The sequence below is a fragment of the Mandrillus leucophaeus genome, unplaced genomic scaffold (genome assembly GCF_000951045.1).
Source record: "Mandrillus leucophaeus isolate KB7577 unplaced genomic scaffold, Mleu.le_1.0 Scaffold460, whole genome shotgun sequence".
In the NCBI taxonomy this organism is placed as follows: domain Eukaryota; kingdom Metazoa; phylum Chordata; class Mammalia; order Primates; family Cercopithecidae; genus Mandrillus; species Mandrillus leucophaeus.
This window is the reverse complement of record NW_012104921.1, coordinates 699,545-709,730: the sequence shown is the minus strand read 5'-3', so window position 1 is coordinate 709,730 and position 10,186 is coordinate 699,545. Positions and strand designations below refer to the sequence as shown.

General features: G+C 36.2%; 1 protein-coding gene across 2 annotated transcripts in view; it reads right to left on the bottom strand.

Moving 5' to 3' along the window:
- STRN3 (striatin, calmodulin binding protein 3) overlaps positions 1 to 10,186 on the bottom strand; it is a 134,012-nt gene that overhangs the window by 1,776 nt on the left and 122,050 nt on the right. For both annotated transcript variants that reach the window (XM_011994756.1, XM_011994757.1), the window contains 3 exons: positions 9,458 to 9,598; positions 6,592 to 6,699; positions 72 to 158 (listed from right to left, as the gene is read on the bottom strand). In XM_011994756.1, the coding sequence (XP_011850146.1) occupies positions 72 to 158; positions 6,592 to 6,699; positions 9,458 to 9,598 (336 nt within the window). The remainder of the gene's footprint in view (positions 1 to 71; positions 159 to 6,591; positions 6,700 to 9,457; positions 9,599 to 10,186) is intronic.

The following is a 10,186-nucleotide window of genomic DNA, read 5'->3' as shown; positions in this document are numbered from 1 at the left end:
ACAAATAAAATTTGTTACTGAGTAACAATCTTTTATAAAGTTTGTGGGCAGTACAGGACTTTAAGACTTACTTCCAGACATCAAATAGATTCCATTAGGATCTACTGCTAGACTTGTAACAGCATCCAAGTGAGCTACCATAGAATGGATCATTTTACCTAAACAAAACATAACAGAACAGATTAAGTTTTCACAAATACTAATGAGAGAACAGAAACTACAATATAGCATCGACATAAAACAATCATTATAGCAACTTTTTTATTGTGGTAAAATATACACAACATAAAATTTACCACTATAAACATTTGAGTACACAATCCAGTGTCTTTTAGAACATTCACAGGGTTATGCAACCATCACCATTCTCTAGAGTTCAGAACATTTTCATCACTGGTAAAGGAAACCCCATATGCAATTAAGCAATCACTCCTCTTTGTCCCTCCAACCCCTGACCACTAATCAACTCTTTCTATAGACTGGCCTACTCTGGATGCTTCGTATAAGTGAACTCATACAATATGTGGCTTTTTGTGTCTGGCTTCTTTCACTTAACATAACGTTTTAAGAGTACATCCACCACTACAGTAATGTTTTCAAGACAATTTTAATTCGAATGCAGAACTTTCTCTGATAATTACTCCTAAAAAAGACATCTGTGTAACATGTATCTGACAATATCTGATAGACACTGTAAAGCAATGACAATGGATTGCATCAAAGGCTTAAGATCATGTAAATTGGAATTAAATAAGCCAAGTGTGGTGAGGTGTGCCTGTAGTCCCAAGCTACTCAGGAGGCTGAGGCTGGGGAATCACCTCATCCTAGGAGTTCAAGGCTGCAGTGCACTATGATTGTGCCTGTGAGTTGCCACTGTACTCTAGTTAGCCTGGGCAACAAAGAGAAATGTCAAGAAAGGAAAGGAAAATGGGAAGGAAAGAGAAAAGAGAAGAAAGAAAAGAAGGGAAGGGGAGGGGAGGGAAGGAGAGTGGAGGGGAGAAGGAAGGAAAAGTGTCAGTGAAAGACCTTAAGACTATTTTATATACTGGGCTAACAAAAACTAAATCACCAAAAAATATATTTCTACCTAAACATTCCATTATCAAGTTCAGTTCACTTATCCTTTGAAATAAAATCATTTTACATACTCTAAAAAAGAAAGGAGGTAAACAAATAACTCTATATTTCCCCAGACATTAACAAAAACGCTGCTCTGGAAAATGTGACTTAATTAGTATCTTCAGTGAAGATTTGGCAAGCAAATGGAATTCAATAGAAAGTAGAATTTAAAAGACAGGTTGTGAATACAAAGTTGTATTGCACAAATACTTTGGGGCAAGGGCATCCTGCAATGGCAATACATGCTTTGGATGGATAGAAAGCATTATAAACTGATTCACTAGGCAGGCAATAAAATAGAAATACTGATACTTTTATAAGTTACTCCCCTTTCACTCAGCAATGAGTCTTTATTACTCAAATGCCTGGGATGTCCCTAATGAAAGATAGAGGCTTTTTCCAAAATTCTAGTTATAATCATTAGCCATGCCTCTGGTCCCAATGATGATACTCTACACTAAGATATGAAAGAGGTCTAGTTTTATTATTTGTAATGGGGCTATAGCTGTTGACCTGAATACAAAACCACAACATAATAAAATGTGCAAAAATACACTCCAAAAAACCTATAAAAAGTAATAGGCAGGGGCTCATGCCTATAATCATCCCAGCACTTTGGGAGGCCGAAGCAGGCAGATCAACTGAGGGCAGGAGTTCAAGACCAGCCTGGCCAACATGGTGAAATCTTGCCTCTACTAAAAATACAAAAATTAGCAGGTGCGGTGGTGAGCACCTGTAATCCCAGCTACTAGTGAGGCTGAGACAAGAGAATCCCTTGAACCCAGAAGGCGGAGGCTGCAGTGAGCTGAGATTGTGCCACTGCACTCCAGCCTGAGTGACAGAGTGAGGCTCTGTCTCAAAAGAGAAAAAATGTCCTGTCACTTTCCAGAACTATTAAACACTTATCAGTTGAAGACAAAATTTTTTAAAAAGTCAAAAATTTAAGACCAAATTAAAGTCTCTCATTTCAAGCCACAACTATCTCTCATTAATACTAAGAGTAATAAACAAAACAGTCTTAGAAATTCTACTCTGCTAGCCCAAAGAACAGAAAAGTCTTCAACAAACTATCGTCAATTGTTTAGTTCAACACAATTCATCTTCCAGTTCTAGAATCTACTCCTCTCAAAATTCCTATAAAAGACCACAGTGTATAAAATGGATGGCCTCCATGACAATACTTTCAAAATATTAGGGGTTAAATACCAAGTATCATTAGCTTTCCTTATGTTAAATCTATGATGGTAAGTTTTAGTTTTAAAATTTATTTTATTTGTATTCTTGAGACAGGGTCTTGCTCTGTCACTCAGGCCAGAGTACAGTGGCACCATCATGGCTCACTGCAACCTTACTCCTGGGCTCAAGCAACCCTCCACGTAACTGGAACTACAGGCACATGCCACCATGCCTGGCTAATTTTTAAATTTTTTGTAAAGACAGAATCTCGTATTGTTGCCTAGGCTGGTCTCAAACTCTTGGTGTCAAGCGATTCTCCTGCCTGTCTCTCAAAGTGCTGGGATTACAGGCATGAGCCATCACACCTAGCCTTGATGGTGTTTTAATTCACAGATCTAGTTCAAGCTTCTCTCTTGAGAATGATCCTCTATCTCCTAAGTTTAACATCTCTAAACCAAAAGACTTTTTTCCAATACGAGAGCTATACATTTCTTTAAGGATGCTATAATTTTCTAAGTTTAACTCCAGCTCTCCAACATGTGCACTAAACTAACCCTCACCCTGATTATTTTAAGTCAATTGAGAGTTAACCCTTCTTGTCCACAGTCACAAAAATCACTTCAAAATGTAAGTAATCCCTTCAGATGGACCATGAATAGAGACTTCAATGCTGGACCAAGTTGTATGTTGGGCTTCCATTGGTGACCACATAAATCACAAAGCTTCTGACCCCTTCCAGTAACTAGGACCTCTCTTTCACTAACATACACCTGCAGCTTCTCACATCTCACCAATTTCATTTTGGCCTCATGCTTCTGCTAATAGTCTACCAATACTAATCCTAATTTTTTCCTCCTATGACTAAAGAAATAAAGGCTGGACACATGCCACTGCACATGCCCATTCTCCCCTCCCTGGCACCTTAAGCCCTTTCACTGGCTAATATTGTGGGCCTCTATTAAATGGAGAGAAAATAAAGATGTCAAATGTGAACTACAGAAACAAACTCTGTGAGTTTAAATACTGTACAAGTCACTTAACTTCTTTAAGCCTTTCAACCTCATGTGTAAAATGGGCATAATAATAGTACTATATCTACCTTATAGAGTTATTATAGAGTTATTAGAAGAACAAATGAGTTAACATATGTAAATAAAATAGAACAATGTCTCACACAGAATAGACAATATACCACTAGTCTGTAGCTGCAAGAGGACAGGACATTTTATTCTGTTCACCAAGCTTCAAGAACTGTGCCAAGAATATGGCAGATAGTCTAGCCATTTTGCTAAATGAATGAGTCCACAACTGATACAAGATCTTCCTCCCACTCCTCCACATCCCTCACTCATACTATAGGTTCTTCCAGAATCACTCACTACCTAAGTCTTTCAGGCACAGCATAGGAAACTTGAATTTGTACCTCTATCAAAATTTTGGTAGAAACCATGAGCCCTGAAAATCTCTCTGAAATAAATAGTAGAAATTGAAAACTCTAAATCCTTTAAAGTCAAGAATCTATCATATAGTGCAAAATGTGACTTGATTAATTTTTCTAAACCAATTTTGCCAAGCCCCTGCTGTTCAAATATTTTTAGTAGTTCCCACATATACAGCATAGACAAAAATTCAGTATTCTTAACCTGGTTCTAAAAGTCCTCCTCAATAGATTCTATTTTCCTTCCTCAAACTTTGTCTTTGGTTTTGTCTATAAGAAACTTCTGTTCCTTAAAAAGTTTCTACCACCGCGCCTCTGCTCAAAATATCGCCATACCTGTAACTTCCTACTACCACTTCCTTCACTTAAAAACAACCCAAAAACACCTTTCCATTCCTAAGGCAAAGCTTCATTTTGCACACACCCTCCCGCACCCCCTCTTATTTCCTCTAGACAAGCCCAGAGAAATCAGGGACCACATCTTATACATGATAGTATCCAGTGCAGTATAGAACACAAAATGCTGAGAAAATTTTCATTAAAATGGTTTACTCATTTAAATATTTATTGAGCCTATTCATAGCATAAAGTTCTATCATGTTTCAGACATAAAAGCTCAATAAATTTACTACTCATTTTATAACATAATACTCTATTAAAAACAACTTAGCTAACCGGAAGTAGCAGTTATGGGGACAATCTAGTTTACCACAATTAAATGAATTTTTAAAGAACTTCTTTGAAAACACCATATCCAGGCTGGGCACAGTGGCTCACGCCTATAATCCCAGCACTTTGGGAGGCCAATGTGGGTGGATCACCTGAGGTCAGGCGTTCGAGACCAGCCTGGCCAACATGATAAAAGCCCGTCTCTACTAAAAATATAAAAAATTAGACAGGCGTGGAATGAGATGCCTAGAATCCCAGCTACCTCGGGAGGTTGAGGCAGGAGAATCGCTTGAACCCAGCAGGCGGAGGTTGCAGTGAGCCGTCATTGTGCCACTGCACTCCAACGTGGACAACAAGAATGAAACTCCGTCTCAAAAAAAAACGACCACATCTGAAGACAACTCATAGTTTCATATAACTCAAAAGGGCGTGTGTGTGTGTGTGTGTGTGTGTGTGTGTGTGTGTGTGAGAGAGAGAGAGAGACAGAGACAGAGAGAAATAGAAAGATGGGAGGGGAGGGGAGAGAGAGAGAGAGAAAGGAGATAGAGATATGAGATAGAGAGGAGGTCAACTGAGAAATACTTTTTTCTACTATGGTTGGGCACAGTGGCTTACGCCTGTAATCCCAGAACTTTGGGAGGCTGAGGCGGGCAGATCACTTGAGCTCAAGAGTTCAAGACCAGCCTGGCCGACTTGGTGAAACCCCATGTCTACTAAAAATACAAAAATTAGCCGGACATGGTGGCACACACCTGTAGTCCCAGCTATGCGGGAGGCTGAGGCACCAGAATCAATTGAACCCCAAGAGGCGGAGGCTGCAGTGAGCTGAGATGGTGCCACTGCCCTACAGCTCTGGGCAACAAAGCAAGACTGGCTCCAAAAAAAAAAAAGAAAAGAAAAGAAAAGGATTTTTTTTTTCCTATTATTTGGAACCTACTGCTTCAATTATCTTCATACTACAGGCAAGGTACTAGTTAACAGAAAGAGTAAATAGGTAGAATTTGGAAACAATTTGAAAGACTATACGCTGCTTATTTGATATTGAGTAAACTTTTACTGACCACTTTCTTGATTTCTGCTAATAAAACAGCTCTACAGATTCTCACCTTTTGCTTTTAATATAACTACTAAAATTCCTGAACTTTCCCATATAACTGTAAATCTTCAATAATTAATAAAAAGGAATCTTTTTAGAAACACAAAGGAAATTAACCTCTCTGCTCTTGCAGCAGAGAAAAACATTATTGGTTTCATAAAAATAGTTCAAAGGATTGATTTGATAAAGTGTTAAATTGAGAACACGGGCCAGAAGCAGTGGCTTATGCCTGTAATCCCAGCATTTCAGGAGGCTGAGATGGGAGAACTGCTTGAGCTCAGGAGTTCAAGACCAGCCTGGGCAACACAGTGAGATCCTGTCTCTAAAAAAAAAAAAAAAAATACTTTAAATAATTTTTTTAAAGAGAACATCCACTTGAGTCTTACGTCCTGTGCACAACCTGTAAATATTCATTTTATCTGCAATTTGTTAAAAAGAATCTGTCCATGAAAGCGTTGTTTGAACAAAAGGGTTTCATCCTTAAGACTACGGACTAAAACATATTGCCATTTTCTATATAATCTTCAAAGAGAAACCTGTAATTCTGGGTCACTGTCTTACTTGATAATTTGTTACCCTGTAACAATGTTGCAATTAACATTTATGTTTCTTATTTAGAAGTCCTTCAGTACCCTGACTGTTCTAGTCTCTCCTCAAGTAGCCTTTCTAGCTGTCAGACCTTTCCTGAGACACAGCAAGCAATATATTATGTAGTATTCTAGGTAATGACTAGATAATGGGCAACAAGAGCGAAACTGCCGCAAAAAAAAAAAAAATACTGGAAATGCCAAACACCAGAAAGAGACCTCTTCCATCATACTTATTCATAACAGAATATGAGGAAAAAATTTCAAATGGAAGGATCTACATTTAACTAACATGACTTGAAGAAATCATAATAGCTAGGCAAGGTGTTATGGCTAGTTAAGGATAAAACAACATAAATGTGCAACATTAAGAAAAGCAAAAATCTGAGTTAAAATGGTTTCATTTGGCAATTTCATATCTGAAACTCACTATACCTTATATAAAATAGCATTATCGATCATCTCAAATTTACAGTATAACTAATATGAAAAGACAATTTGCTTACCCGTTTTATTGTCAAAAAATTTGATGTGTCTATCTTCATGAGCAGTTATTGTAACAGGAAGTGTGGGATGACTTACTACTCTGTTGATATGATTATTAGATTGTAAACCTGAAAAATAAAGGAAGACAATACGTTAAAATTCAAACCTTTAATAAGAAGTTGGATAATGGCCTTTTTAATCATGTTAAAATATAAAAATCATTAAAAACTAAACCTTTTGCATAAAACAAAAAATCTGACAACGAAATAAGGACTCCAGAGAGATTTTTTAAAAAATAAACATTTATGTTATTATGTCCTATAATATAGACTGTACTAGGCTCAAATTTAGAAAAAATGAGAAGTGTTTTAATGCAGCCCTTTATTATAGGTAGTTTAGAATTTTTAAAAGATCCACAATTACTACTTCTAATAAACAGTCCATATAAGAATTATAAGCATTTAAAGAAGGAAACATTCATAATTGCTAGTTAGATGTTTGTAAGGAACAACCCCCATCCTACCTACACTGACAAAAACAAAAAAACAGAAAACTGGAATTAATGCTCTTTAAAGATGAGACTTTTTTCTTTTCCAGTAAGCTCTTACTAACTTTTTATTAAAGATGAGGGAGAACAGAGAAATATCAAAACGAATAAATGGGCGAAAAATCCTCAATATTAATAGACTTTAGATCATTCATTCTGCATGCGTACCATGACTCATATATTACACCTAAACACAGAAAAAAATATGTATATATAGCTATCTATGTAGGGTAATTTAAAAAAAAGCTTTGAGGAGATACTGGGAAAGAGAAGATAATTTTGGTTTAAGACCTGACCATGGCACCATGTAAATATTTTACGTAATTACAAAGCAATTTTTTTTTTTAAGAGACAAGGTCTCACTCTGTCGCCTAGGCTGGAGTGAAATGGTGCAATCATAGCTCACTATAACCTTGAACTCCTGAGCTCAAGTGCTTCTGCTTCAGTCTCCAAAGCTAGGACGTCAGGCACACATCACCATGCCCACCTAATTTTTTAAGCTTTTGGTAGAGATGGGGCCTTACTATGTTACCCATGCTGGTCTCCACTCCTAGCCTCAAGCTATCTTCCTGCCTTGGCCTCCCAAAGTGGTGGGATTACAGGCATGAGCCAATGCGCGCCCAACCAACAGTTGTTTTTCTAAAAGAAATTAATGAAAATCAAAAGTAAAATTAAACAAATGAACTTAAGTATATCCAACTGGTGGTATAACTACAAAGGAAGGAACTATTCCAAGTGACTTTAAAGCACAGAAATCAGATTGTATATTACTAGTGGAATATACGCTAATTACAAAGTTTTATTATCAATATTCAATCTTTTCATGGCAATGGTATTATTACTGAGACAATTCTGTGTATACTGTGGGTGGGGTAAATAAAATAAGAAACAATTTTGTTGAGAACCAAAATAAATCTGAATTTGAAGAGGAAGTATTTTACCGTTTAAAAAATGCTTATTTCTTAGCTCTGTACATTGAAAAAGTCTAACACAATGAAAAACCCAGGAGCCATGAAGACCATGAGGATCAACTCAGCAGCCTAGCACCCCAACTGTAGTCTCTAAATGCCATTTCCCACTAAAAGAAACCACAACTCCTTAAACAAATAGCTCATTTCAGATCTAGGGCACAAAATGAACAAGATGAACCTAGCACATCTTGTCGTATGTCATATCAGGAAGCTATCAACAACTACCAAGGTCATGGCAAAAGGACTCAGGAGCCAACCTCAGCCCCGCTGAGTAAGCCCCACTGGCCAAAATGAAAGGATCTGAACAGCAATAAATAAAGATAATACCTGTAATGGATTGAAACACATCAAATACATTATATCCATGAGAGAGTACGATGATACCAAAAACACCACCCAAGACAAACTGGTCACCTTTAGAGAGTGCTAGCAAACCAACTCATATTTTGAAAACTGGTAAATAAAGGGGAAAACCAAAACCCAATAATTTATCTTGCCTTTCCTTAATACACACTAACTCCAAGGTAACCAAATTATTGATAAGGAGATGTTCTTTTTTATAGGAATAATCTAGCTAATAAATGGAGAGGGAATGATAAAATTAGAAAATCATTTTTCAATAGAAAATTAATGAACCCAAGCAATAATCCGACTTAAAACATCACAAAAATATAAACAACCAGAAAATACTTACCTCTGATAAAAGCTTACAAATTACTTGTGAAGTAAAGTTGCCAAAAACATGTAAAAATTTTTAAAAGAAAAAAACAGTGAACCTGAATTTCAGTAAGTCTTTAGATCTATAATCAGTTCACAGGAGAATTGTGAATAGAAATAGAGAACACGTTAAATAATACAGGTATGCAACTAGCAAAATTCAGACTGTAGGAAACTTCACAAGACAAAGTAGCCAATTTCTTCAATTAAAAAAACAGGAACATAAAAGAGATGAAGGGGAATCTATGGATGAAGAGAGACCTGAGAGACCTATCAACCAATTGCAATACATAAATCTTATGCGATCCTTATCTATATAAACTGTAAAACACATATCACATACCACATGTGCAATACTGGGCATTTATAGACAGGTATTAAAACTGAATGATGAGTACATTAGGTTCATTATCTTATTTTCTCTACTTTCACCTTTATATTGCTCTAGTCATTCCTCTTTTCCCATACGTCCGCCCAAACTTTTAAGCAAAATTTGAATAGCAGAAATAATATAAATAAGTATAACTGTAACATTATGAAACTATTTTGCCATCCTAAATTCAAATAGTAAAAACATTAAAATTAGCTAAAAGATCATCCTCTGTGTAATAACCCTTTTTAAGGTTTCAAAGAAACTCCATGAAAACTTACCAGAATCTACCTGTGATGAAAGTATCACCAATGACTGTGATGTTTCTAAATCATAAATCACGGCACTACCAGTGTTGAAAGAGGTTACCATATGAGCTGGATCACAGCCTATAAAGTCAACTGATGTAGGTATTCCATGCTCTGAAACGAGCCCAAAGACAGACAATGTAAACAAAGTAGAATTCTATGAAATCTCTACTTTTCTAATCAGAAAAAGGAATTCAAATAATCTTGAAATACTGTTAATAATGAAAAGGAATACAACTGTGTCAGGATGGTAAGATAAGAAATATCTTTTCCTCAATTATTTAAAAAATTTATAGCATTCTATTTAATATTATAAGAAAAATATAACTACAGAGCTCATAAAGAGTAAATACATGTAAAAGTTATTTCTTCTATTACACATTTTCTTCTAAGGGATTAAATAAAATCCTAGTCTTTTGGCCAACTTACCAATAATACTTCTTACTGTAAAATGACAAATTGGCATTCTCATATAACTGTTTTGGCAGGCTGGTTCACCTGTCAGAGATCTGTAGGCCTTATAAAGGAGCTAATACAAGTCAAATTTTTGGACTCATGAAAATGGCCTGGACTCTGGAATCAGCTGATGCAGTACTTCACCCTAAAATGGCCTGAGCAGCAATTTCTCTCTTTAACATACTAAATTAAACTAGCCAGATCAATGCACAGTTAGACGAAATATGGAGCCAAGCTATTAACTAT